The following is a 24,512-nucleotide window of genomic DNA, read 5'->3' as shown; positions in this document are numbered from 1 at the left end:
CCTCTACCACCCTCCTCCGCCTGGCTGAACTTGTTCTCATTTTGAACAAGTTCTCCTTTAACTCAATTCATTTCCTCCAAATAAAAGGGGTAGTTATGCTCAACATAAGCTCGAGGAACAGCACTTCATCTTTCGATTACTCACTTTACAGCCTTCTGGACTAAATACTGAGTTCAACAATTTTAGACTGTAATCTCTGCCCCATTTTGTTTAATTTTTCTTGGTAGGTTTCGGTTTTACTCTTGTCTTTCTTGTTTTTTGCTTTTGGATGGCAGCTGCGCATCTGTCTGCCATTCACACCTCCCTCTAGACACAGCATTTATTTCCTTACTAGTCCTATTACCACTCCCTTTGGCCCGGCACCACTAACTCTTTGTTCATTTAATCTCTCCGACCTTCCACCCTATCACAGACCTTCCCTTTTGTTCTTTTTCCCACTCTACCCACTTTCACTTGCTTAAAAACCATTATGTTTCCAACATTTCCCAGTTCTGATGAAAGGTCATCGACCCGAAACGTTAACTCTGTTTCTCTCTCCAGAGATGCTGCCAGAGCTGCACTTTCTGTTTTTATACTCTGGACTACTAGTCCAGTAACATAACCACTACAGTCCCCTTGGCTACTACTGGTTACTTGGTACTGCCAATTAGTTCATAACGTACAGCCCGGGCAAAAAAGGGCTGTCTAGGTTACAGGTATCCTTCCTTTTCCACCTCAAGCTTCTCACCTGATACATGAAAACAAGGTAGGCGCAGTATGCAGCGTACTACTCCAAATATTGAGATCCACTCAGCTGAGTACAGCAGGTCTCCTCCAAGTTTGTCCAGGCAGCCAAAGCATTGTTTCAGGATGCTGATAGTCTAACTCTATCACATTTCTTGAAAATGCATGGCTCTCTTTGTATGCAAGCGAGCCAGAGTCATGAGCCATGTCGTCAGCAGATAGCCCTTGTCCCCAATGGCTACGCTTTGCTTTGCTGTGGTGGCTGAAATGCAGATAGCACGGTGGACTGCCACAGAATGAAGGCACTGCCAGGATATCGGATATTGACATGGATGATGCAGAGCCTATGGCCACCCACCAGCTAGATGCTGAGGGAGTGGAATCCCTTTTGGTTCCGGTCCATGGCAGAGTTGACATGCGACGCCTGCAAAGTGATGTGCATGCAGTCAACGGCATCCTCACCATGGGGAAGCCTGCAATTCTTGCAAACCCTCATGCTCGCTCCACCTGCTTCTCCCGGGCAAGAAGGAATGAGATGAAGTTCTCTCTCTTTCTCTCTTATGACCTCCCTTATGCAACAGTGGACACAAGAATTGTTAATTGTTAAATATTGTTAACATCTGCAGTATCAGTCTGAAAAGAGCCAGACTCTTAGAAGTTCATAACCATGGTCACCTTCACAGCCACTGACAATGTGGTCATTGCCCTGCTCGGATGTTGCAGCTATGGCTGCAGCAGTTGGCAGATTTCAGTGGACCCTCCCTAGCGAAGCGCAGATGTCTCAAACATTGGTTGTCGTTTAAGTTTAGGTTAAGAGAATTTCTCCCTTAACAGCCTGGGTGAATATGGCCTCCAGCTGACAGCACTTCTCCCAATCCTCCTCCTTCCCCCTCTTGTAGCAGCTTATCCTGCTCTGCATGGCCTCTGCTCACTCTCCCAGTAATGCTCGATTCCAAGAGGAAGGCCTACTACCCTGGGGCCCTGCTATATTGTGGTCCATTATAGCGCGGAACTCGATATAACGCGGGCCCATTTTGGACCCCAAAATTTTCATTCTGCAAATGCTGCCACAAGCCTCCCCCCATTACGAACACAGCCACCCACTTTAAAAATTTTTTTAAAGCAGCCATTTAATTATTTGGTTGATTTTATGCAAAACCTGATTTATTTATTTTGGAGCACGAGGACTGGAAATTGTAGGGATATGCATGCAGCACTGGCAGGATCAAGCCTGACCGCTAGGCACCAGCTATGCTATAACGCAGTCTCACCTATAATGCGATCTTGAGATATAGACCCCGTGGACTGCAATTGGTTTATGCAGAAGCCTTGAAGTCTGCAAAAAGTCCTTCAGCACCTGCCACACCATTCCCGGCAGACTTTTGAAACTCGAAACAACTATAGAAAGCAGCACTAAGATTTTCAGCAACAGCCAGAAGAACTCAACCAGCAACTAACCTGTAAATAGTTGTGGATCTCTTTAAATAGAGCTGTTTAATGTGTGGACAGCTGTGTGAGGTTAAAAGGGAGCATTGGCTGGAGTGTGGAGCTCCAAAATGGGAGAGCTGGCATCATTATCTGTTTGCTCTGCATATTCTGTTTGGTGTTAGAGGTGCACGCACTTGCCATTATCAAGACGACATTCGCTGGACTTCACGTCAGAAGTGTTCATGCATGCCACGGATAGCATTCCAGATCCCTAATAGCAACCAAACAACAGGCGCTTCCAAGCCCCATTTCCCCATCATATCAATTCGTTTGATCATTTTAAACACCTCAATCTTCTAAACTTGTAAGCAATACCCGTGCGTACGTACACACACATGTACGCACACAAACACACACAGGGATGGCATTATGTGGCTCTCCCACCCAATGAGAACTCATTGTGGAAGTGCACAGTTCAGTGGTGTGTCAGAGAGTGGTAGGTGCCTGTGGAATCCAACTCCAGTGACTGATCAGTACCTTCAGTGGTGGGGGGGAGAAATAGACATCAATTTGCTTCTTGAGATCATATTTGACAGCTACCATGTCACAGCTTCTGTGTCCACCTGCCTACACCTGGATCCACAACAGACAACCTGTTCGGAGTTTCTGGGCAACCCTGCAAATTCAGGGATGGTTTGGAGTTGGGGTAAAGCAGGATGAATGAACTACAGACTGAACAAGAGACTAGTGAAATAAAAGCAAAATACTGCAGATGCTGGAAATCTGAAATAAAAACAGAGAGTGCTGGAAATACTCAGCAGGTCTGGCAGCATCTGTGGAGAAAAATACTGAGTTAATGCTTCAGGTTGATGACCTTTCATCAGAATTGGCAAAGATTAGAAATGTAATGGGTTTTAAGTAGGTGAAAGGATGGGTGGGTGGTGAAGAAGAACAAAAGGGAAGGTCTGTGATAGGGTGGAGGGTAGGAGAGATTAAATGAACAAACGGTTGGTAGAACCAGATTCAATAGTAACTTTCAAATGAAAATTGGACAAATACTTGAAAAAGAAAAAATTGCAGGTAACATATTGGCATGGATAGAAGATTGGCTAGCTAACAGGAAATAGAGAGTAGGCATATATGGGTCATTTTCTGGTTGCAAGATGTAACAAATGGTGTGCTGCAGGGATCTGTGCAGGGGCTTCAACCTTTTACAATTTATACAACTAACTTGGATGAAAGGACCTAAGGTATGGTTTGCCAAATTTGCTGATGACACAAAGATAGGTCGGAAAGTAAGTTGTGAAGAGGACATAAGGAGTTTACAAAGGGATATAGATAGGTTAAGTGAGTGAGCAAAGATCTGGCAAGTGGAGTATAATGTGGGAAAAAGTGAAATTATCCATGTTGGCAGGAAGAATTAAAAAGAAGCATATTATCTAAATGGTGAGAGATTGCAGAGCTCTGAGATGCAGAGGGATCTGGGTGTCCTAGTGCATGAATCGCAAAAGGTTAGTATGCAGGTACAGCAAGTAATTAGGAAAGCTAATAGAATGTTATCATTTATTGTGAGGAGAATTGAATACAAAGTTAGGGAGGTTATGCTTCAGCTATACAGGGCATTGGTGAGACCACATCTGGAGTACTGTGTACAATATTGGTCTCCAAATTTAAGGAAGGATGTAAATGCAAAGGAAACAGCAGTTCAGAAAAGGTTTACTAGACTAATACCTGGAATGGGCAGGTTGCCTTATGAGGAAAGGTTGGGCAGGCTAGGCTTGTATCCGCTGGAGTTTAGAGGAGTAAGAGGTGACTTGATTGAAACATACAAGATTCTGATGGGTCTTGACAGGGTGGATGTGGAAAGGATGTTTCCCCTTGTGGGAGAATCTACAACTAGGGGTCACTGTTTAAAAATAAGGTGTCACCCATTTAAGATAGAGATGAGGAAAACATTTTTTCTCAGAAGGTCGTGAGTCTTTGGAACTCTCTTCCTCAAAAGGCAGTGGAAGCAGAGTCTTTGATTATTTTTAAGGCAGAGGTAGATAGATTCTTGATAAGCAAGGGGTGAAAGGTTATTGGGGTAGGCGGGAATGCAGAGTTGAGGTAACAATCAGATCAGTCATGATCTTATTGAATGGCAGAGCAGGCTCGAGGGGCCGAGTGGCCTACTCCTGCTCCTAATTCGTATGGTAGTATGACTATGGGGAAAGGCGGGGGTAGTGGGACTAATTGGATAGCTCTTTCATAGGGCCGGCACAGACACAATGGGCCAAATAACTCCTTCTATAATGTATGATTTTCATGACTGTAACTACTGTATTCTCCCTGCACTGGATATGTAACCATACCCAGTCTCCACAGCAAGTTACACTGCTCTCATCCTAAGCTTTGTTCAGGGACCTGAGCACATAATCCAGGCTGATAGTCCCAGAGCATTACTGAGGAAGTGTTGTACTGTTGGAGGTATTGTCTTTCAGATAAGACATCAACCTGAGGCCCCAACTGCTTTCAGAGGTGGATGCAAAAAAAAATCCCATGCACTATTACAACGGAGAGCAGGGGAGTTCTGCCCCGTGTCCCGGCCAATATTTATCCCTCATCCAATACCACTGAAACAGATTACCTGGTGATTTTTCACATTGCTGTTTGTGGGATCTTGCTATGCCCAAATTGGTTGCTGCATTTCACATGTTAAACAGTGACTATACTTCAAAAGTACTTAATTGGCTGTAAAGTGCATTGGGACATCCTGAGGTTGTGAAAAGTGCTATAAAAATGTAAGCCTTTCTTTCTCATGGCACTGAATTACACTGCGTTCTCCATGAGCTGTCCTTTCCCTGCACCCAAAATCACTTGCGTTTATCAACAACAACAGAGCATTATCAAAGATAAATTGACATGGAGCCAAAGAAGGATAGATAACGGGGAATCAGTAGATGTAGTGTATTTGGATTTCCAAAAGGCATTCAATAAGGTGACACATAAAAAGTTACTACACAAGATAAGAGCTCATGCTGTTGGGGGTGATACATTTGCATGGATAGAGGATTGGCTAACTAACAGGAAACACAGACATTGGATAAATGGGTCATTTTCAGGTTGGGAAACTATAGTTAGTAGAGTGCCACAGGGATCAGTGCTGGGGCCTCAACTATTTACAATTTATATTAATGACTTGGATGAAGGGACTGAGTATATTGCTGCCAAGTTTGCTGACGATACAAAAATAGGTGGAAAGCAAATTGGCAGGAGGTCACAAAGAGTACGCAAAGGGTTATAGATAGATTAAGTGAGGCGGCAAAAATTTGGCAGATGGAGTAGAATGTTGGAAAATGTGAGGTTGTCCACTTTAACAGGAAGAATAGAAAAGCAGATTATTATTTACATGGAGAGAGACTGCAGAATGCCGCAGTACAGAGGGATCTGGATGTTCTGGTACATGAATCACAAAAAGTCAGTGTGCAGGTATAGCAAGTAATTAGGAAAGCAAATGGAATGTTAGCCTTTATGGCAAGGGGGTTGGAGTATATAAGTAGCAAAGTCTTGCCTACTGTACAGGGCATTGGTGAGACCACACCTGGAGTACTGTGTACAGTTTTGGTCTCTTTACTTAAGGAGGGATATACTTACATTGAAAGCAGTTCAGAGAAGGTTTACGAGGCTGATTCCTGAGATGAAGGGATTGTTTTATGAGGAATAATTGAATAATTGAGCAGGTTGGGCCTATAATCATTGGAGTTTATAAGAATGAGAGATGATGTTATTGAAATGTCTAAGATTCTTGGGGGCTTGATAGGGTAGATGCTGAGAGGGGGAATCAAGCACTTGGAGGTACAGTTTCAGAATAAGGCGTCTCCCATTTAAGACGGAAACGAGGAGGAATTTCTTCTCTCAGAGGGTCGTTAATCTTCAGAATTCTCTACCCCAGAGAGCAGTGGAGGCTGGGTCACTGAATATATTCAAGGCTGAGTTAGGCAGATTTTTGATCTACAAAGGAGTCAAGGGTTATGGGGGGCAGGCAAGAAAGTGGAGTTAAAGCCAAGATCAGATCAGCCATGATCTTATTGAATGGCAGAGCAGGCTCGAGGGACCGAATGGCCTACTCCTGCTTCTATTTCTTATGTTCTTGTGAGATATTAGGACAGATGACTAAAAGCTTGGGCAAAGAGGTAGGTTAAAGGAATATCTTAAAGGGGAAACTAGAGATGGAGAGGCTTTGGAAGGAAATTCCAGAGCTTAGCTGCCAGATGGCTAAAGAACTCCAATTTGTTGGAGGTCTTTGAAGGAGTGACATGTACTGTGGATAAAGGACAGCCCTTTGATGTACTGTACGTGGATTTCCAGAAGGCATTTGACAAGGTGCCACATAAAAAGTTATTGTGCAAAGTAGGAGCTCTTGGTGTCGGGGGTAACATATTAACATTGATAAAAGATTGGCTGTCTAGCAGAAAACAGAGAGTTTCTTTTCTGATTGGCAGGATGTGACGAGTGGAGGCCCGCAGGGGTCTGTGCTGGGGCCTCAACATTTTACAATTTATATCAATGACTTAGATGAGGGGAGCGATGGCATAGTGGCTAAATTTGCAGATGACACAAAGATAGGTAGGGAAAGAATGAAAAAGCAGAGTATTACTTAAACGGAGAATGACTGCAGAACTCCGAGGTGCAGAGGGATCTAGGTGTTCTAGTGCATGAGTCACAAAAGGTTAGTATGCAGGTACAGCAGGTAATAATGAAGGCTAATGGAATGCTATCCTTTATTATGAGAGGAATTGAAAATAAAAGGAAGGATGTTATGCTTCAGTTATACAAGGCATTGGTGAGACCACATCACGAATACTGTGTGCAGTTTTGGTCTCCTTATTTAAGGAAGGATGTAAATGTGTTGGAGGCAGTTCAGAGGAGGTTTACTAGATTGATAACTGGAATGAACGGGTTCTCTTATGAAGACAGGTTGGACAGACTGAGCTTGTTTTCACTGGAGTTTAGAAGTGTGAGGGGAGACTTGATTGAAGTATATAAGATCCTGAACAGTCCTGACAAGGTGGATATAGATAGGATGTTTCCGCTTGTGGGTGAGTCCAGAACTAAGGGGCACTGCTTTAAAATTAGGGGTGGCCCTTTTAGGACGCAGGTGAGGAGAAATTTTTTCTCTCAGAAGGTTGTGCGACATTGGAATTCTCTGCCTCAGAAGGTGGCAGAGGCGGGGTCACTGAATATTTTTTAAGGCACAGGTAAATAGATTCTTACTAAGCAAGGGAATCAAGGGTTATCGAGGGTAGATGGGAGTATGGAATTTGAAACACAAACAGATCAGCCACGATCTTATTGAATGGTGGAGCAGGCTTGGGGGGCCAAATGGCCTACTTCTGCTCCTAATTCATATGTTTGTAAAGGTACAGCCACCACCGTGGAGCAAAGGAAGTGCCAGATAGACAAGAGAGCTAGAATTGGAGGAGTGCAGAGATCTTAGATCGGATTAGTGGAAGTTACAGAGATAGGGAGGGGTGAGACCATAGAGGGATTTGAACACAAGGATGAGAATTTAAAAAAAAACAAATCGAGACATTGGTGGACCTGGAGCCAGCGCAGGTCAGCAAGTGCAATGGAATGGCTGAAGCTGACAGGGTGTGTGTAAAAATACAGACAGCAGAGATATACTGCATTGCACCGAAGCTCACCACCGTCTCAGTGACCCACCTCTCAGCGCCACCACAGATCCAAGACCTCCTCATGGGTCTACTCCTGGGCCTGGTCAAGGTGGCTACCCACAGGCCCAAATTGGATGAGGCCCATTGGTGGGAGGCTGTGGCAGGAAAAGTCACTCTGACTGCCTGCCTTTCTTCTGCACTCTTGTCTGTACCCAGGTGACCTTGGAATCATAGACCAGTCAGCCTGACGTCGGCAGTGGGGAAAATTCTAGAGTCCATTATAAAAGATTTTATAGCAGAGCACTTGGAGAACAGTGGTAGAAACGGACAGAGTCAGCATGGATTTACGAAAGGGAAATCATGCTTGACAAATCTACTGTCAAAGTGAGTGGGCAAATGCATGGCAGATGCAGTATAGTGTGGATAAATGTGAGGTTCTCCACTTTGGTAGCAAAAACAGGAAGGCCGATTATTATCTGAACGGCTATAAACTGAGAGAGGGGAATATGCAACGAGACCTGGGTGTTCTCGTACACCAGTCGCTGAAGATAAGCATGCAGGTGCAACAGGTGGTAAAAAAGGCAAATGGTATATTGGCCTATTCATAATGGTATATTCATAGTGAGAGGATTCGAGTACAAGAGCAGGGATGTCACTGCAATTATACAGGACCTTGGTGAGGCTACACCTGGAATATTGTGTGCAATGTTGGTCTCCTTATCTGAGGAAGGATGTTCTTGCTATAGAGGGAGTGCAGCGTAGGTTTACCAGACTGATTCCTGGGATGGCAGGACTGACGTATGAGGAGAGATTGAGTCAGTTAGGATTATATTCGCTGGAGTTCAGAAGAGTGAGGGGGGATCTCATAGAAACCTATAAAATTCTAACAGGACTTGACAGGGTAGATTCAGGAAGGATGTTCCCGATGGTGGGGGAGTCCAGAACCAGGGGTCATAGTCTAAGGATACGGGGTAAACCATTCAGGACTGAGATGAGGAGAAATTTATTTACCCAGACAACGGTGAGCCTGTGGAATTTGCTACCACAGAAAGCAGTTGAGGCCAAAACATTGTGTGTTTTCAAAAGGGCGTTAGATATAGCTCTTGAGGCGAAAGGGATCAAATGATATGGGGAGAAAGTGGGAACAGGCTACTGAGTTGAATGATCAGCCACGATCATAATGAATGGCAGAGCAGGCTCGAAGGGCCGAATGGCCTACTCCTGCTCCTATTTTCTATGTTTCTATGGAGAAGGAGCATGCGGACTCGGTCAGTACTTGAGTTCTTATGCAACTAGTGGGCACTGCAGGGGCTGGAGGGTATAGTGGACTCAGGTTATTTAATTTGGTAGGTTTCCTTTGCATTACGGTTTTTTTCAATTCTATGTGTCCTTCTAAAATGGAAGCACTTTTAGTAAGTTTTTCATTTGATAACACTGGAGAACCCAGTGTCACTTTCAATTTTATTAAGTGAAGGCATTCTGGTGAATGGAATTTGTAGTGAGTGAAGATCAAGTTTAAAGGTCGAATTGCTTGAAACATGAACTGAATGGGAATTTTACAATCCTTTACTAATGCGGCAGGATCTTTTTTTGGGTTATTGCTTTCCAACAACATTTCCAGCATGGGTGGAACGAAAGAAAGACTTGCAAATAACCGTGACGACAAAAGCACTTCATTGGCTGTAAAGCGCTTTGGAACAACCTCAGTGTGAAAGGCGCTATAAAAATGCAAGCCTCAGGATGCCCCAAAACACTTTGCAGCCAAAGACATACTTTTGAAGTGTAGTCACTGCTGTAATGCTGGAAACATGGCAACCAATTTGTGCACAGCAATGTGATAATGACCAGATAATCTGTTTTTAGTAATTTTGGTTACAGGATAAATATTGGCCAACTTTCTCGTTTTTCTTCACAATATTGCAGTGGGATCTTTTACATCTACCAAGAGGGCAAAACAGGGCCTCAGTTTGGCACTACATCCGAAAACGCCACCTGCAACCATGCATCATTCCCTCAGGACTGTACTGGGAGTATCAGCCTGAATTATGGGCTCGAATCTCTGGAGGGGACTTGAACCCATAACCTTCTGATTCAGAGGCAAGAGTGTTATCCACTGAGCCACGGCTGACGGTGGTATATATACAGGCACTGTGCCACCTCATCAGTTTGGAAGAGGACAGAGTGGCACCACACTCAGGAGGGGAGTGGGAAAATGTGACTGTGCACTGGTGAAGTAGATACACCTGCTGGTTAAACCTCTTGTTGACTGGATTTCAGTTTTGACCCTGGAGACATCCATGCCCTGGAGTCCCAACTGGGAAAAGGGAGTGAGATTGCAGGAAGCAGCGGTCGTTACTTAAAGAGCAGGTATTATAACATGTGACGGAAAGACCTAGAGATTTTCAGGCTCGCTCTATTATTTCTGGTGTGCAACCAGAAATCCAGTGACAAAACACAGGAAAAGCTGCATTAGCCGGGAACACTGCCATCTACTCATATCAGCTCTCGTGTAATCAAAACTCCATTCAACTTTAACAGTAGTATACATACATTTCTTATCTTGAAATGGTCATTTTTTAAAATATCTAACACGCGTTGTAGCATATTGATCCATTCCATAATTTATATGCAATAATTAATGAAGTGTATTGATCTAAGAAGAAATTGCATTTAGACAACACAATTCTCAACCCCAGGACGTCTCAAAGCCACTTTACAGCCAATGAAGTACTTTTAAACTGTAATCACTGTTGTAATGCAGGAAATGTGGCAACCAATTTGTGCACAGCAAGATCCCACAAACAGCAATGAGATAATGACCAAGTTGAAAAATGTATTTAAAAAACTGGCTTAAGGACAGAAAACAACGAGTTCCGATGAAGGGTCACTGACCCGAAACGTTAACTCTGCTTCTCTGTCCACAGATGCTGCCAGAGCTGCTGAGTGGTTCCAGCATTTCTTGTTTTTATTTCAGATTTCCAGCATCCGCAGTATTTTGCTTTTACTTTAGAGTTGTTGTAAATGGTTGTTTTTCAGACGGGAGGATCGTAAACAGTGGTGTTTCACAAGGGTTAGTGCTGGGACCTTTGCTTTATTTCTATATAAAAATGATATGGAACACAGTAGAACCTCAAAATTTGCTGTCGTCACCAAACGTGGAGGTGCGACAGTGAGTATGAACTGCCTGCAACGGAATGGGCAGAATGGGCAGGGAGCTGGCTGATGGAATTTAATACTGACAAGTGTGAAGTAATGCATTTTGGCAAATGGAATAGGGAGAGGCAATAGATACTTACTGGCACAGTTCTAAAGAGTGTGCAGGAACAGAGGGGCCTGGGGGTGCATGTGCTTAGATAGTTGAAGGTGGCAGGACATATTGAGAGAGTGGTTAGTAAAGCAAAAGGGATCGTGGGCTTCATAAATAGAGGCATTGAGTACAATAGGAGGGAAGTTATAAAGCTCTGGTTAGGCCCCAACTGGAGTATTGCATCCAGTTCTGGTCACCACACTTCAGGAAGGATGTGAAGGTCCTTGAGAGGGTGCAGAGGAGATTTACCAGAATGGTTCCAGGGATGGAGGATCTTAGTTACACAGTTAGGTTGAAAAGCTGGCCTTGTTCTTCTTGGAACAAAGGAGATTGAGGGGACATTTAATAGAAGTGTACAAGATTATGACAGGGTTTAGAAAGGTTAGACAAGGAAAAGCTGTTCCCGTTAACAAATGGTACAAGGATCAGTGAACACAGATTGAAAGTTTTAGGCAAAAGATGCAGGGGGAATGTAAGGAAGAACTTTTTTACGCAGTGGATGTTGACGACCTGGAACTCGCTGCCCACAAGGGTGGTGGAAGCAGAGACGATCAATGACTTCAAGAGGACGTTAGATGGCCATCTAAGAGAAATAGACTTGCAGGGCTACAGGAATCGAGCCAGGGAGTGGGACTGACTGCATAGCTCCGTGGAATGCCGGTACGGACTCGATGGACTAAATGGCCTCCTTCTGTGCCGTAAACAACTCTATGACTCTAATCTATTTTTAGTGATGATGTTTGAGGGAAAACATTTGGCCAGGACACCAAGGAGAACTCTCCTGCTCTTCTTTGAATAGTGGTATGGGATCTTTTACATCCATTTGAGAGGGTAGACAGGATCTCAGTTTAACGTCTTATCTGAAAGACAGCACCTCCGACAGCGCAGCACTCCCTCAGTACTGCAATGGAATGCCAGTCTGGATTGAGTGCTCAAGTCTCTGGAATGGGACTTGAATCCGCGACCTCCTAAATACATCTGCATAGAGCCCTCCAAACCTGCTATTTCCTCACCTCTAGCAGCCTGGGTTACGATTCGCTCCCGACTGGGCCGGACGTTGCTTGCGCAAAGGCCAGAGTGCGAAGGTCGAAGGTGACGGACAATCCAATCAGCGGCAGCTGCAGAATGTGAAGAAGTGTATCTTGAGTTGTCTTGCCCCTCTGTAGCTTATCTTTGAACGTTTTTCTTAATTTCTGTATTTTGTTTTTGGCTTCTCTGTCTACCTGCTGGGCACACTAACTAATATTACGTGCCTTTTAAAAGGAAAGTACATTCCTTCAGTTATAGCTCAGCAGTCCTTTTTGATTCATCTAGTTGGAATTTTAGCTGTATTTTCCTTGATATGATAGCACTCTCGCCTCTGAGTCAAGGTCAAGGGTTCAAGAGATTTGGGCACATAATTCATGCTGACACTCCCAGTGCAGTTCTAAGGGAGTGCTGCACTATCGGAGGTGTCGGCTTTCGGATGAGACATTAAACCATGGCCCTGTCTGCCCTCTCAGGTAGATGTAAAAGATCCCATGGCATTATTCGAAAAGGGGAGTTATACCTGGTATCCTGGCCTGTATTTATCCCTCAACCAACATTACTAAAACAGATTATCAGGTGGTTATCACATTGCAGTTTGTGGGAGCTTACTGTGTACAAATTGGCTGCTGCATTTCCTACTTTACAACAGTGACTACACTTCCAAAGTAATTTATTGGTTGTAAAGTGCTTTGGGATGTCCCGAGGTCATGAAAGTTCTCTCTTTCTATACTGATTCTGTTGTAAAACTTGGGATGCAAGTAGATTTCCTTATGAAACAGCTAATCCTCTAGATCCTTCAATTGATCCCCTTACACAGCAGTATGCTTTTTCACATCTGTACTGACTGTTACTACAATCTTTTGTGGTTTCTTCAGAAACCAAAGACGAGATGCTAAACCCTCATAAATCACTAGTTAGACCTCAACTGGAGTATTGCATCTAATTCTGGGCACCAGACATTTGGAAGAATGTCAAAGCCTAGGAGAGGGTGCAGAGAGATTTACCAGAATGGTGCGAGGGATGAGAGACTTCAGCTATTTAGAGACTAGAGACGTTGGGATTGTTCTCCTTTGAGCAGAAAAGGTTAAGGTGAGACATAACAGAGGTGTTCAAAATTATGAGGGTCTTTGATTGTTTCTCCTGATCCACGCTGTTTTCACTGGCCAGAGGGTTAGTAACCAAAAGAAAAAGATTTAAGATAATTGGCTACAATAGCCAGAGGGAAGATGTGGAGAAGTTCTTTTTTTTTACACTATGAGTTGTTATGATATGGAACGCATTGCCTGAAAAGGGTGGTGGAAGCAAATTCAGGAAGAACTTTCAAATGGAAACTGGATAAATACTGGAAAAGGAAAAAAAATGCAGGCCTATGAGGAAAGAGCAGGGCAGTGGGACCAATTGCATAGCTCTCAAAGTGTCAGTATTGGCACGATGGGCCGAATGGGCACCTTCTGTGCTGTATGATTCTCTGATTCAATTTAATTCAGTCAACAGAGGGGAGCCAGGCACTCTGAGCTAAAATTGAAGAATTATACAGCACAGGAGGCCATTCTGCACATTGTGTCTGCAATTAATCCCACTAATTAGGATAGTGTTCCCATGTATCTGTTGTCTTTGTTTGTTTAGGAGGTGGGTTTGAGAGGTGTTGTGGAAGAAAGCTTGGCAAATTGCTGCAGCGCACCTTGTAGATAGGACATATTGCAGTGACTGTACTCTCGGAAAGGGTCTTTACTGTAAGGTACCACTGCTGGATGGTTTTTCCCCATCCCTTTATTACGACCCGCACACAGCTGCCCTAGAGATACAGCCTGGTATCTAACCTGATGTATCTCTCCTCCCTCAGCTCACATCCAGTCAGAGAAAGAGGTCTTCGCTTTGCTGCACACAGATCCCCCCCACTCCTCGGCTCTCTCATTACAAAGCAAACTTCCTAAATTCGCACTTTGAACTGCATAGCTGCTGCTCATTGAGCTGTAACAGAGTGAGGCCCAGTTCGTCAGCCTTAGCTCGAGTGTACTAGTTTGGCAGATCATTAACCTGGGCAGGAGCCCTCTCGCTGCACTCTGATGAAAAATGGGTCCAAAGAAATAGGAGTTGGAAACTTCCATTCACTAAATGCCAGATGTAAACCATGTAAGAACCAAGTGTTAAAGATTGTGCCTCTCCTTCACTCATCCGTAATCCAAGGTAACTTCACTTCCATGCTGCACCTTACACTTTGTAGCTTGTCACGTCCTCCTCCTGTTCTTGCCCCCATCTACCCAGCTCCTTAACTGTTGCAAAAAATCCTTTAATGGCATGGGTTAAATACAGAGTAAAGCTCCCTCTACACTGTCCCTATTAAACACTCCCAGGACAGGTACAGCACAGGGTTAATTACAGAGTAAAACTCCTTCTACACTATCCCATCAAACAACCCAGGGCAGGTACAGCATAGGTTAGATACAGAGTAAATGAGGGAAATTCTCACTAGTGTCCTGGCCAATATTTACCACTCAGTTGACAACAGCATTTACATAGTGCCTCCAATGCAGTAAAATGTCCCAAGATGTTTCCTACATTATAGCAGCAAATACACTTCAAAAGAATGTGTCCTGCAGGCCCCCATCTGCCAAGAATGAGGCGCATTGCTTTTGTCATATGAACATTGATTTTTTTTAAAAAACTGTTGCTGGAACGAGGAAATGACTTGTTGAATAGATCAGCTGTGGCTGGAAAAAGCATTTGCATACTTACAGAGGGTGCTTGTGTAGACAAAAGGACCATTCCCTGACACATTCAACCCACAATGGATGTTGATCACCGGACAGGGAGGGGGTGGGGAAGCATTCCAGGGCCTGCTGGGGTAATGCAATCCATAGGGGCCAGGACTGGTTGGACCGGCTGGTCACATGACCAACTGGCTGTTCCAGGGGTCTTTTGAACTAGCTAGAGAGTTTGGACTGAGAAAGACTGTTTGCTCCGGGACTGAGAAGATCTCTCCTGTCTGCTCCCATCTCTTTCTCACAAGCCTCTGATTCCACTGAAGACACATGAACCCCAAGAGAGAAAAGTCTCCTACAGTGAACAAGGTTTAAGAAGAATACTGGGCCCCAACGAAAAGCAAGATCTACCTACAATCAAGGACTCTACAGTGAGCTTGAAGAACCGTAACAAAAGCTCTTCAGATATTGCCTCAAACTTTTCCACCTTATTTTTCTTCTGCTCTTTCCTGTCTCTATTTGCATGCGTGTATCGCGTATGCATGCTAGCATGGGCGCAACGTGTATCCGTTGGCGTCAACCGAATTAGAGTGCAAGTTCAACTTCAAGAAATCTCAACTTTTCTTCTTTAAACTAAGAAAGGCTGTTTGTGCTCATTTCTTTTCCTTATAATTGAAAAGCGGTGAACAAGGATTCACCAAGGGGGAGCTAAAAAATACAGTTTAAAAAAAATGAAACCCTGTTACGGTAAGACCAGGTGAAGGCTGAGAGGGACCCCTGGACACCTTTCTCACCTGGTCATAACATATACAACTGGCTTTAAAGCACTTTGGAATGTCCGGAGGTGATGAAAGGTTCGATAAAAATGCAAGTTTGTTCACTTTTCGTTTGACTTGGAAACGGTTGGCCGAGCTTTCATTCCTCATGTGGCAGCACAGAGCACTGCACTGTCAAAGCTGTGATATGCCAGGTTAAGCAACATCTGCCAAGCTAAGCATGCATTAGCGCATCAGGGCAGGAAGTGTCTGAGATGCAAATAGCTCTGGGAACAGCGCACTGTCCTCTCAGTGAGTTGGGTAAAGGGCAGCATCCGTTCAATCCTCAACTTCTCCATTTTGTACTTGCAATTTATTTTCTTAATTCTGCACCAGGCACACATCTCCTGGCTTTGATCATCATGGGTTGCTGGGTTCCCCTGTGTGATTTGAAAACCCCTGCCCCAAAGGCCCCACCTTTCCTTAACTTTTGAAATTAAAATACTGAGCAAAGGCTGGCCTGTAGAGCAAGGACATTTAAATTATATAAAACAACTTGAAAGAAAGAGGACCCGGACCCGGAAGAGGACTGAAAGGCTCATTTTTACATTTTTTTCAAACAACACCAAAGCTCACATGCCAAAAATGGTGCCAAAATTAAAAATCGGGGCTATCCAGCTCTCGGATTACCACTCAAGTCAAATAACCATTGCAGTACTTCATCAATAGTGTGCTACAGTACCTGTCCGCTGTGCAAAATGGCAGCTGGATTAGTTAGCTATTGCCTTAGTTCTTTACCTGACACTGACTGTGAAATGATTAATGCAACGGAGTGTTTGATGTCAGAGGAACCAGAGGCTGTTGTTTCTGAGCTTGGGGGAAGGGAACAGTGTCTAATCCCCTGGTGGGGAGGAGGGGCGAACATTGAACACATTGGAAATCAGCAGCCTTTCATATAACACTCCCCAAACCCTTTGAACAGCTATAGGCACCAGCCTCACCGTGGCACTTACATCCCTCAACCCTCCCTATCATGGAATGTTAACAACTCCTCAGCATGAATTAAGTTCTAAACTGAAATGATGTTTGTCAGAGGCTGACTGGCGATATCTCAGGTTGCTGTGTGGAAACATCTTGTAGGAAATAAGAACTCGGATTTATATAGCGTCCTTCACAACCTCAAGATGCCCCAAAGCACTTTGCAGCCAGTGAGGTACTCTACACATGTGGTCAGTGTTGTAATGTAGGAAAGGCAGAAGCTAATTTGCACACAGCAAGCTCCCAAAAACAGCAATGTGATAATGACCAGAACATCTGTTTTACTGATGTTGGTTGAGGGATAAATATTGGCCAGAACATCGGGGAGAACTCCACTGCTCTTCTTTGAAATAGTGGCACAGGATCTTTTATGTTCATGTGATGGGTCAGAAGGGACCTCACTTTAACGTCTCTTCCGAAAGACAGCACCCCCAATGGTGCAGCACTCTCTCAGTACTGCATTGGAGGGTCAACAAGATTTTTGAGCTCAAGTCTCTGGAGTGGGACTTGAAGCCACAACCTTCAGACTCAGGTGAGAGTGATGTCCACTGAGCCACAGCTGACACCGTAGGTCCAAACTGGATTGTCAGCCTGTTCTCAGACAGCACTCGCAGCGTTAGACCCATTGCTGAACGCTAAACTCCGCAGGCCGAAAACCAAGGGCTCAGCAGCTGACCCTTCATCGTGTGACTTTCAGTGCGTTGCTCACTGAGCCTTGGCTCAGTGGTTTGCACTTTCACCCCGAGTCAGCAGGTCATGGGTTCAAACCCCACTCCAGAGACGCTCCCAGTGCCCATTGATGCCCATCAATCTACACTGGGACCACACTACAACGCAGTCCATGGGTCCATATCTCAAGACCGCATCACTTTGTAGCTGGTGCCTACTATCATGCTTGATCCCGCCAGAGGCCCAGGGCCAATATTGAGTGCATATCCCTACAGTTTTCAGTCCTCGTGCTCCAAAATAAATGAATAAAGGAGGGGCTATGTAAAATCAAGCAAATAATTAAATGGCTGTATTTAATTTTTCTTTTTTAATAGTGCGTGGCTGTGCTCGTACTGGGGGGGGGAGGCTTGTGGTCGCATTTGCAGAATGAAAATTTCAGGGTCCAAGAAGGACCCATATTATACCGAGTTCCATGCTGTAGTGGACCGCCTTACAGTGGAGTCCCTGTGTGGTAATCTTACTCTCCCAGCACATCGTCCGCTGAAGCCGATTCAACAGTGCCCAGGCCTGTGGCACAGGTGCCCAGGTCTAGTGTGTGAGCCAGAAATGACCAACTGCAACCCAAAAGGAAATTGGCTGGAATGTTGGATGGCAAAACCTTTGCTAAACTGTCTTCCCGGCCAAAATGTCCTTGCAAATTTACCACAGATTTCAATGCCATTAACTGGCACCACTATAACACGGGTCAAACACAATATAAAACCAGTCTGTGTTCAGAAAGTTTTTGATCTCTGCATCTCCACCACCTGACCACGAGCAGATTCAGACATTTCTCACTCTTTGCGCAGAATTCCACCTGATATCTGCTCCAACTATTGTTTCTTCACCATGTATTGATGACCTCTGGTTCCGATTATCTTCCATGATTGTCAAGTAAAATTCAGGATTTCCTTTGAAAGGAGCTACTTTTGGCTCAGTGATAGCACTCTCACAACTTGAACAAAGAAACCAGGCTGACACACCAGTGCAGTACTGAGGGAGTCTGCACTGTCAGAGATGCTGTCTTTCTACTGAAATGTTAAACTCATGCCGCATCTTCCCCCTCAGGTGGATGTAAAAGACCCCCTGGCAATTTTTGAAGAAGAGCAGGAGAGTCCTCCTCAGTGTCTTGGCTAATATTTATCCCTAAACAAACATCACTTAAAAAACAGATTATCTGGTCATGATCACATTGCTGTTGTGGGAGCTTGCTGTGTGCAAATTGGCTGCTGCGTTCCCAACTTTAAAACAGTGACTACATTTGAAAAGTGCTCCATTGGCTGCAAAGCACTTTGAGACATCTTGAGGATGGGAAGGGTGCTATATAAATGCAAGTCTTTCTGCCTTTGCAAAGTGCAAACTCCCAGGAGCTGCAAGTGTTTAGGAGTTTCTGAGGAAGGTCCTTCCCATATTCCGGAAGAGATAGGAAACTGGAAGCAGAGTGCCCTGCTGGCTCAGGACCAGGAAGGAAAGGAAAATGCTTCTTGCAACCTAAGAGGCCACGCCGCATGAACCCACAGGCTCCTCAGCTGTGATTTACACAGCATGGGGTTACATGCCCTGTTAGGCCAGCCCTGACCTGTGGGCCTCTGGAGGAAACAGATGGGCGGGCCCCCTTCCCGGGCTGGGTAAACAAATCTAACCACAAGACCCCAGTAAGCTTTGTGTTCAAAGGAAAACTAACCAAGCCACTTCTGCCCAGTGAATGGGTGAGTGAGCACGGGGCTAAAGGTCGAGCAGTTGATTGGGTCAAGCCTGTCGAGTCTGCTTATTTGGAGTGGAGGCCCATTTCTTTAAATACAGGGCTTAGATGTGTCAGCTCTGGCTTCACACAAAACAAAGTGCAATCAAATTCTCTGCCACCACTTCACAAAACAGAAATTGGCGCCTGTTTTAAAAAAAAAGAACTTTTGCCTTTCACGATGTCCCAAAGCACTTCACAGCCAATGAAGTACATTAGAAGTGCAGTCACTGTTGTCATGTGGGAAATGTGGTAGCCAAGTTGTGCACAGCAAGCTCCCACAAACAGTAATGTGAAAATGACCAGATAATCACTTTTAGTGATGGCGGTCGAAGGAGAAATATTGGCCACAGTCTGTTCATTGAGGTAGTGCAACAAGATCTTTTACATCCACCGAAGGCACCAGATGGGATCTCAGGGTATCACATCAGAAAGACAGCACCTCCAATAGTGCAGCACTAAGAGTGTCAGCCTGGATTTTGGGCTCAAGCCTCTGTAGTGGGACTTGAATCCACGTCCTTCTGACTCAGAGGCCAGAATGTTCCCCACTAACCCTTGTCTGACAGCTTTTTGAGAATGAAGAGAAAATTTCTATTCAGATACAGCCTGACATGGGTATCTGCAATCCTGCTGATCGTGGGACATAATAAGATGGACCAAGACTGATTGGAAACTCGTTTAGACCCAGGGAGTTAGGTGTGCTTTTCAGAGTGAGATACATCAGAATACAAGGAGGATTTTTTAAAAAATCGCTTGCCAGCATTTATTTAACAAACGTAACATCAGGATTTGGTGACGTTGAAAGCAACATAAGTCAAGAAGCAAATTCGGTCCATCTGTAAATGTTCCATTTTTAACAATTTGCATTTATATATTGTTAATTGTGTACCAACTGTGTTTAATTATATGCAGATGGAGGTCATTAATTACAGTTTCACTTCAGCACATATAAAGAGACATTTACTGAACCTGTGATGTGTGCTTGAGCTAGGAAGTTTATGCTTGTAATGTTTCACTCTGTAAATAAATGTTACACAAAGTAAAGATTGGCTCCCGTATTATCCTTCACCAACTGGCTTTCTGGAGTATTACATTTGGCATTTTTATTGCAGCAAATCATCCCAAGGAGCTTCACAGGAGCATTATCAGACAAACATTTACACTGAGCCAAAAGGAACATTCTGGCAGATGACCAAAAGCTCACTCAAAGAGATCAGTTTTAAGGAGAACGTAGCTAGACAAAGAGGTTTAGGGAGGAATTTCAGAGCTTGGGACCTAGATAGTTGATGGCACAGCCACCAGTAGCGGGCTAAAGGAAGTCAGGGATGTACAAGAGGCCAGAATTGGAAGAGCGCAGAGATCTTGGGGGGTTGTAGGGCTGGGGAGATTATAGCAATAGAGAGGGACAAGGCCATGGGCAATATCACAGGCAGTGGGCTTGCTTTCCATAGGTAGAAGCAAAGACAAGTCTAATATAAATTGGCAGTGTACCAATTGTGCTAAATAGTAGTGCTGGAAGTGCATTGTCATTGGTAAGCAGTTTATATTTGTAAATTAATGTTTAATCAACCTTGGTTTGTTTACTGATTTGTACTGTGCCCACAATAGAAAAAAATCCTGACCCACTACAATCTATCTCACTCTTAAGAATGAGACCAGCTGGGCCATGTTTCATGGGGTTTCGAGTTTTTGTGCTGCATCTCTCCCCCACATTGACAGCTTCATGAAATGCAGGGTGTGATCCCACAGCTCTGAGCCACAGGAATCCCAGGGTAATGGCCTGGGAAGCAGCTGGTTGGGGGAGTGCGGGTACAGGGGGAGAAGTAGGTCGTCACAAAATGCGATGGTCCACTGTTTAACGAATTGAATACGTTGCTCGATGGTGACCCATCAGGAGCTGTCCAAACAACAGGTGCTAGAGGGCACAACACTGTACCAATGGTGAGGACAACATGGTTATCACAAATGCTTCACCAACACACACTCGGGTAACATAGCCACACACAGGCTACTAGAGCATGGGCTTGGTATTGAGAAGATTAAACACAGCAGTGCTACATGACTCCCAAGAGGACTCCAGCCCAACAATCCTCCAAGATCTTTATGCTTCTCCAATTCTGGCCTCTTGTGCTCCCAATTTCTTTTGCTCCACTACTGGCAGTCATGACTTCAGCTCCCTAGGCTCTACGCTCTGACATTTCCTCCATAAACCTCTTCACCTGTAAGATGCTGCTTAAAACCTACCTCTTTGACCAAGCTTTTGCTCACCTATCCTAGTACCTCCGTATATAGCTCGCTGTCAAATATTGTTTGATAATGCTCCTCTGAAGTGCCTTGGGACATTTTCCTACATTAAAAGCAAGTTGTTGTTGTTAAATCTATTGCCACTGTATGGACTCAGCATTGAGGGAGTTAATCTTGCTTGAACAGCAAATGTGTTGCGACTACACAGGCCTGGTCCTGAGTGTGTTAAATGCAGCGCTGAGCATGAAGCGAGTTAAACACACCACCACAATAGGTGCCAGGTACTGAAAGAGTTAAACATGCAACTGGGACTCAGGCTCAGTACTGAGGGAGTTAAATGTACTGTTGTCTCTTTGTACTGAAAGAGTTAAGCATACAGCTGGAAAACAAACTTGGTCCTGAAGGTGTTAAACATGGTGCTGGGAACTAAGAGAGCTAAACACACCATCAAATGCTTGGTACTGAAAGGGTTACGTCTGATTCAGTATTCTTTATTGGTTGCGCGTGGCTTCAGTTGTCCAACAGCCAACTGGAGTCTCAAGGAACCCGAACCTTAATTCACCCTCATGCATGGTGATTGAGCATTTCAGACACTGGGCAAGTCGATAATAGTTTCATGGCAACAATACTGAGACTAGCTTTCAATTCCAGACTTTTATTACTTAATTGAATTAAATTCCACCAGCTGCCATGGTGGGATTTGAACCCATGTCCCCAGGGCATTAGCCTGGGCCTCTTAATATTTCAGTGAATTTACCATAACACCCACGTCTCTCCTCAGCCCCCATGTCCCAGCTATCTAGCCAAATCAGCCCCCATGTCCCAGCTGTCTCCCCAAATCAGCCCCCATGTCCCAGCTCTCTCCCCAAATCAGTCCCCAGGTCCCAGCTCTCTCCCCAAATCAGCCCCCCACGTCCCAGCTCTCTCCCCAAATAAGTCCCAGCTCTCTCCCCAAATCAGCCCCCACGTCCCAGTTCTCTCCCCAAATCAGACCCCACGTCCCAGCTCTCTCCCCAAATCAGTCCCCACGTCCCAGCTCTCTCCCCAAATCAGTCCCCACGTCCCAGCTCTCTCCCCAAATCAGTCCCCACGTCCCAGCTCTCTCCCCAAATCAGACCCCACGTCCCAGCTCTCTCCCCAAATCAGACCCCACGTCCCAGCTCTCTCCCCAAATCAGACCCCACGTCCCAGCTCTCTCCCCAAATCAGACCCCACGTCCCAGCTCTCTCCCCAAATCAGACCCCACGTCCCAGCTCTCTCCCCAAATCAGACCCCACGTCCCAGCTCTCTCCCCAAATCAGACCCCACGTCCCAGCTCTCTCCCCAAATCAGACCCCACGTCCCAGCTCTCTCCCCAAATCAGACCCCACGTCCCAGCTCTCTCCCCAAATCAGACCCCACGTCCCAGCTCTCTCCCCAAATCAGACCCCACGTCCCAGCTCTCTCCCCAAATCAGACCCCACGTCCCAGCTCTCTCCCCAAATCAGACCCCACGTCCCAGCTCTCTCCCCAAATCAGACCCCACGTCCCAGCTCTCTCCCCAAATCAGACCCCACGTCCCAGCTCTCTCCCCAAATCAGACCCCACGTCCCAGCTCTCTCCCCAAATCAGACCCCACGTCCCAGCTCTCTCCCCAAATCAGACCCCAAGTCCCAGTTCTCTCCCCAAATCAGACCCCATGTCCCAGCTATCTCCCCAAATCAGCCCCCCCGACCCAGCTATCTCCCCAAATCAGCCCCCATGTCCCAGCTATCTCCCCAAATCAGCCCCCCCGACCCAGCTATCTCCACAAATCAGTCCCCATGTCCCAGCTATCTCCACAAATCAGTCCCCATGTCCCAGCTATCTCCCCAAATCAGCCCCCATGTCCCAGCTATCTCCCCAAATCAGCCCCCATGTCCCAGCTATCTCCCCAAATCAGCCCCCATGTCCCAGCTATCTCCCCAAATCAGCCCCCATGTCCCAGCTATCTCCCCAAATCAGACCCCATGTCCCAGCTCTCTCCCCAAATCAGTCCCCATGTCCCAGCTATCTCCCCAAATCAGCCCCCCTGACCCAGCTATCTCCCCAAATCAGCCTCCCCGACCCAGCTATCTCCCCAAATCAGTCCCCATGTCCCATCTCCACAAATCAGTCCCCATGTCCCAGCTACCTCCCCAAATCAGCCTCACATATCCTGGCCAACGTTCCTCCCTCAATCAATATGACTATAAAAAGACTGCCTTCTCTATCATCTCATCTCCCTGTGTGTAAATTATCTGCCTCTTTTCCTCGTAAGTGCACTTCAATCGTAGTTTATAGGCTGAAGTTTTTTGGGACGTGTGGGGAAGGGAAAGGCACTATGTAATCTTTTATAAAAAGCTATGTCAATGACCCAGTATTCTATACGCAACCCCATGCCAACTGCCCAGTAGCTATGTCACTGAGCCAGGTGTTTTTTTTTCTTGACATAACCCCTTTCCTGCTGTCCATTGTACATTATTCAACTGTATTCCATTTGCCCATTAACCTTATACCAGCTCCTCCTTACGCTACACATAGCTCCATGTCAACTGCCCCTTAGCCTTTATGTATCTATCAATGGCACCAGGTAACTCTATCTTGTGCCCATAATAACAGTGTGTGGCTTTGAAGAATCTGCAGCCCACGAAGTGTCATGTTCGGGGATATCCTTCATCTGACAAGCATTTGGAACCAATGAGAAGATACCAGCTCACACTGTGATTTACTATTAGTCAAGAATTATGCATTTAAAGTAATTCTGAAAATTTAAAAGCAAAGCGATATTAATGAGATAAACAGAGTGGAGTAAACAATTCCAATGGTGAGGCAGGGAATTTATTGTTGCTGAACATATAAACAGCACTTCAGCACCACGACACTGACTTATCCCAACGTGATTGTTAGTTTGCAAGGTGCCCGTGTAACCCCTTACCCAGCACAAAAGGTGCAACTATACATTAGATTGACTGGCAGCAGTTGCATTTAAAATGAAAGTTATTATTGCCTCACATCCCCCATATTAGCTCACCGAGCACTGCATGGCCTTCACACTGAGGCTTCTGCCACTCTACTCACCGACTGCTGCAGTAAGCCTGGGTTTGCTAGGGAGCCGAGTCCCCATTTATATTGTCCATCGACAGCTAAAGCTTCCGGCACCATGAAGATATTGGAGAGTAGATG

At 45.2% G+C, this 24,512-nt stretch overlaps 1 protein-coding gene across 1 annotated transcript in view; it reads right to left on the bottom strand.

Annotated features, from left to right (window-relative positions):
• Positions 1–24,512, bottom strand: part of plekhg3 (pleckstrin homology and RhoGEF domain containing G3) — a 196,450-nt gene that overhangs the window by 121,486 nt on the left and 50,452 nt on the right. Inside the window, exon 3 of the mRNA XM_068039586.1 lies at positions 12,126–12,230. Coding sequence (XP_067895687.1) covers positions 12,126–12,230 — 105 coding nt within the window. The remainder of the gene's footprint in view (positions 1–12,125; positions 12,231–24,512) is intronic.

This window comes from Heterodontus francisci, chromosome 9 (genome assembly GCF_036365525.1).
Source record: "Heterodontus francisci isolate sHetFra1 chromosome 9, sHetFra1.hap1, whole genome shotgun sequence".
NCBI lineage: Eukaryota > Metazoa > Chordata > Chondrichthyes > Heterodontiformes > Heterodontidae > Heterodontus > Heterodontus francisci.
The sequence above is the reverse complement of the archived record's forward strand: the minus strand, read 5'-3'. Positions and strand labels throughout refer to the sequence as shown.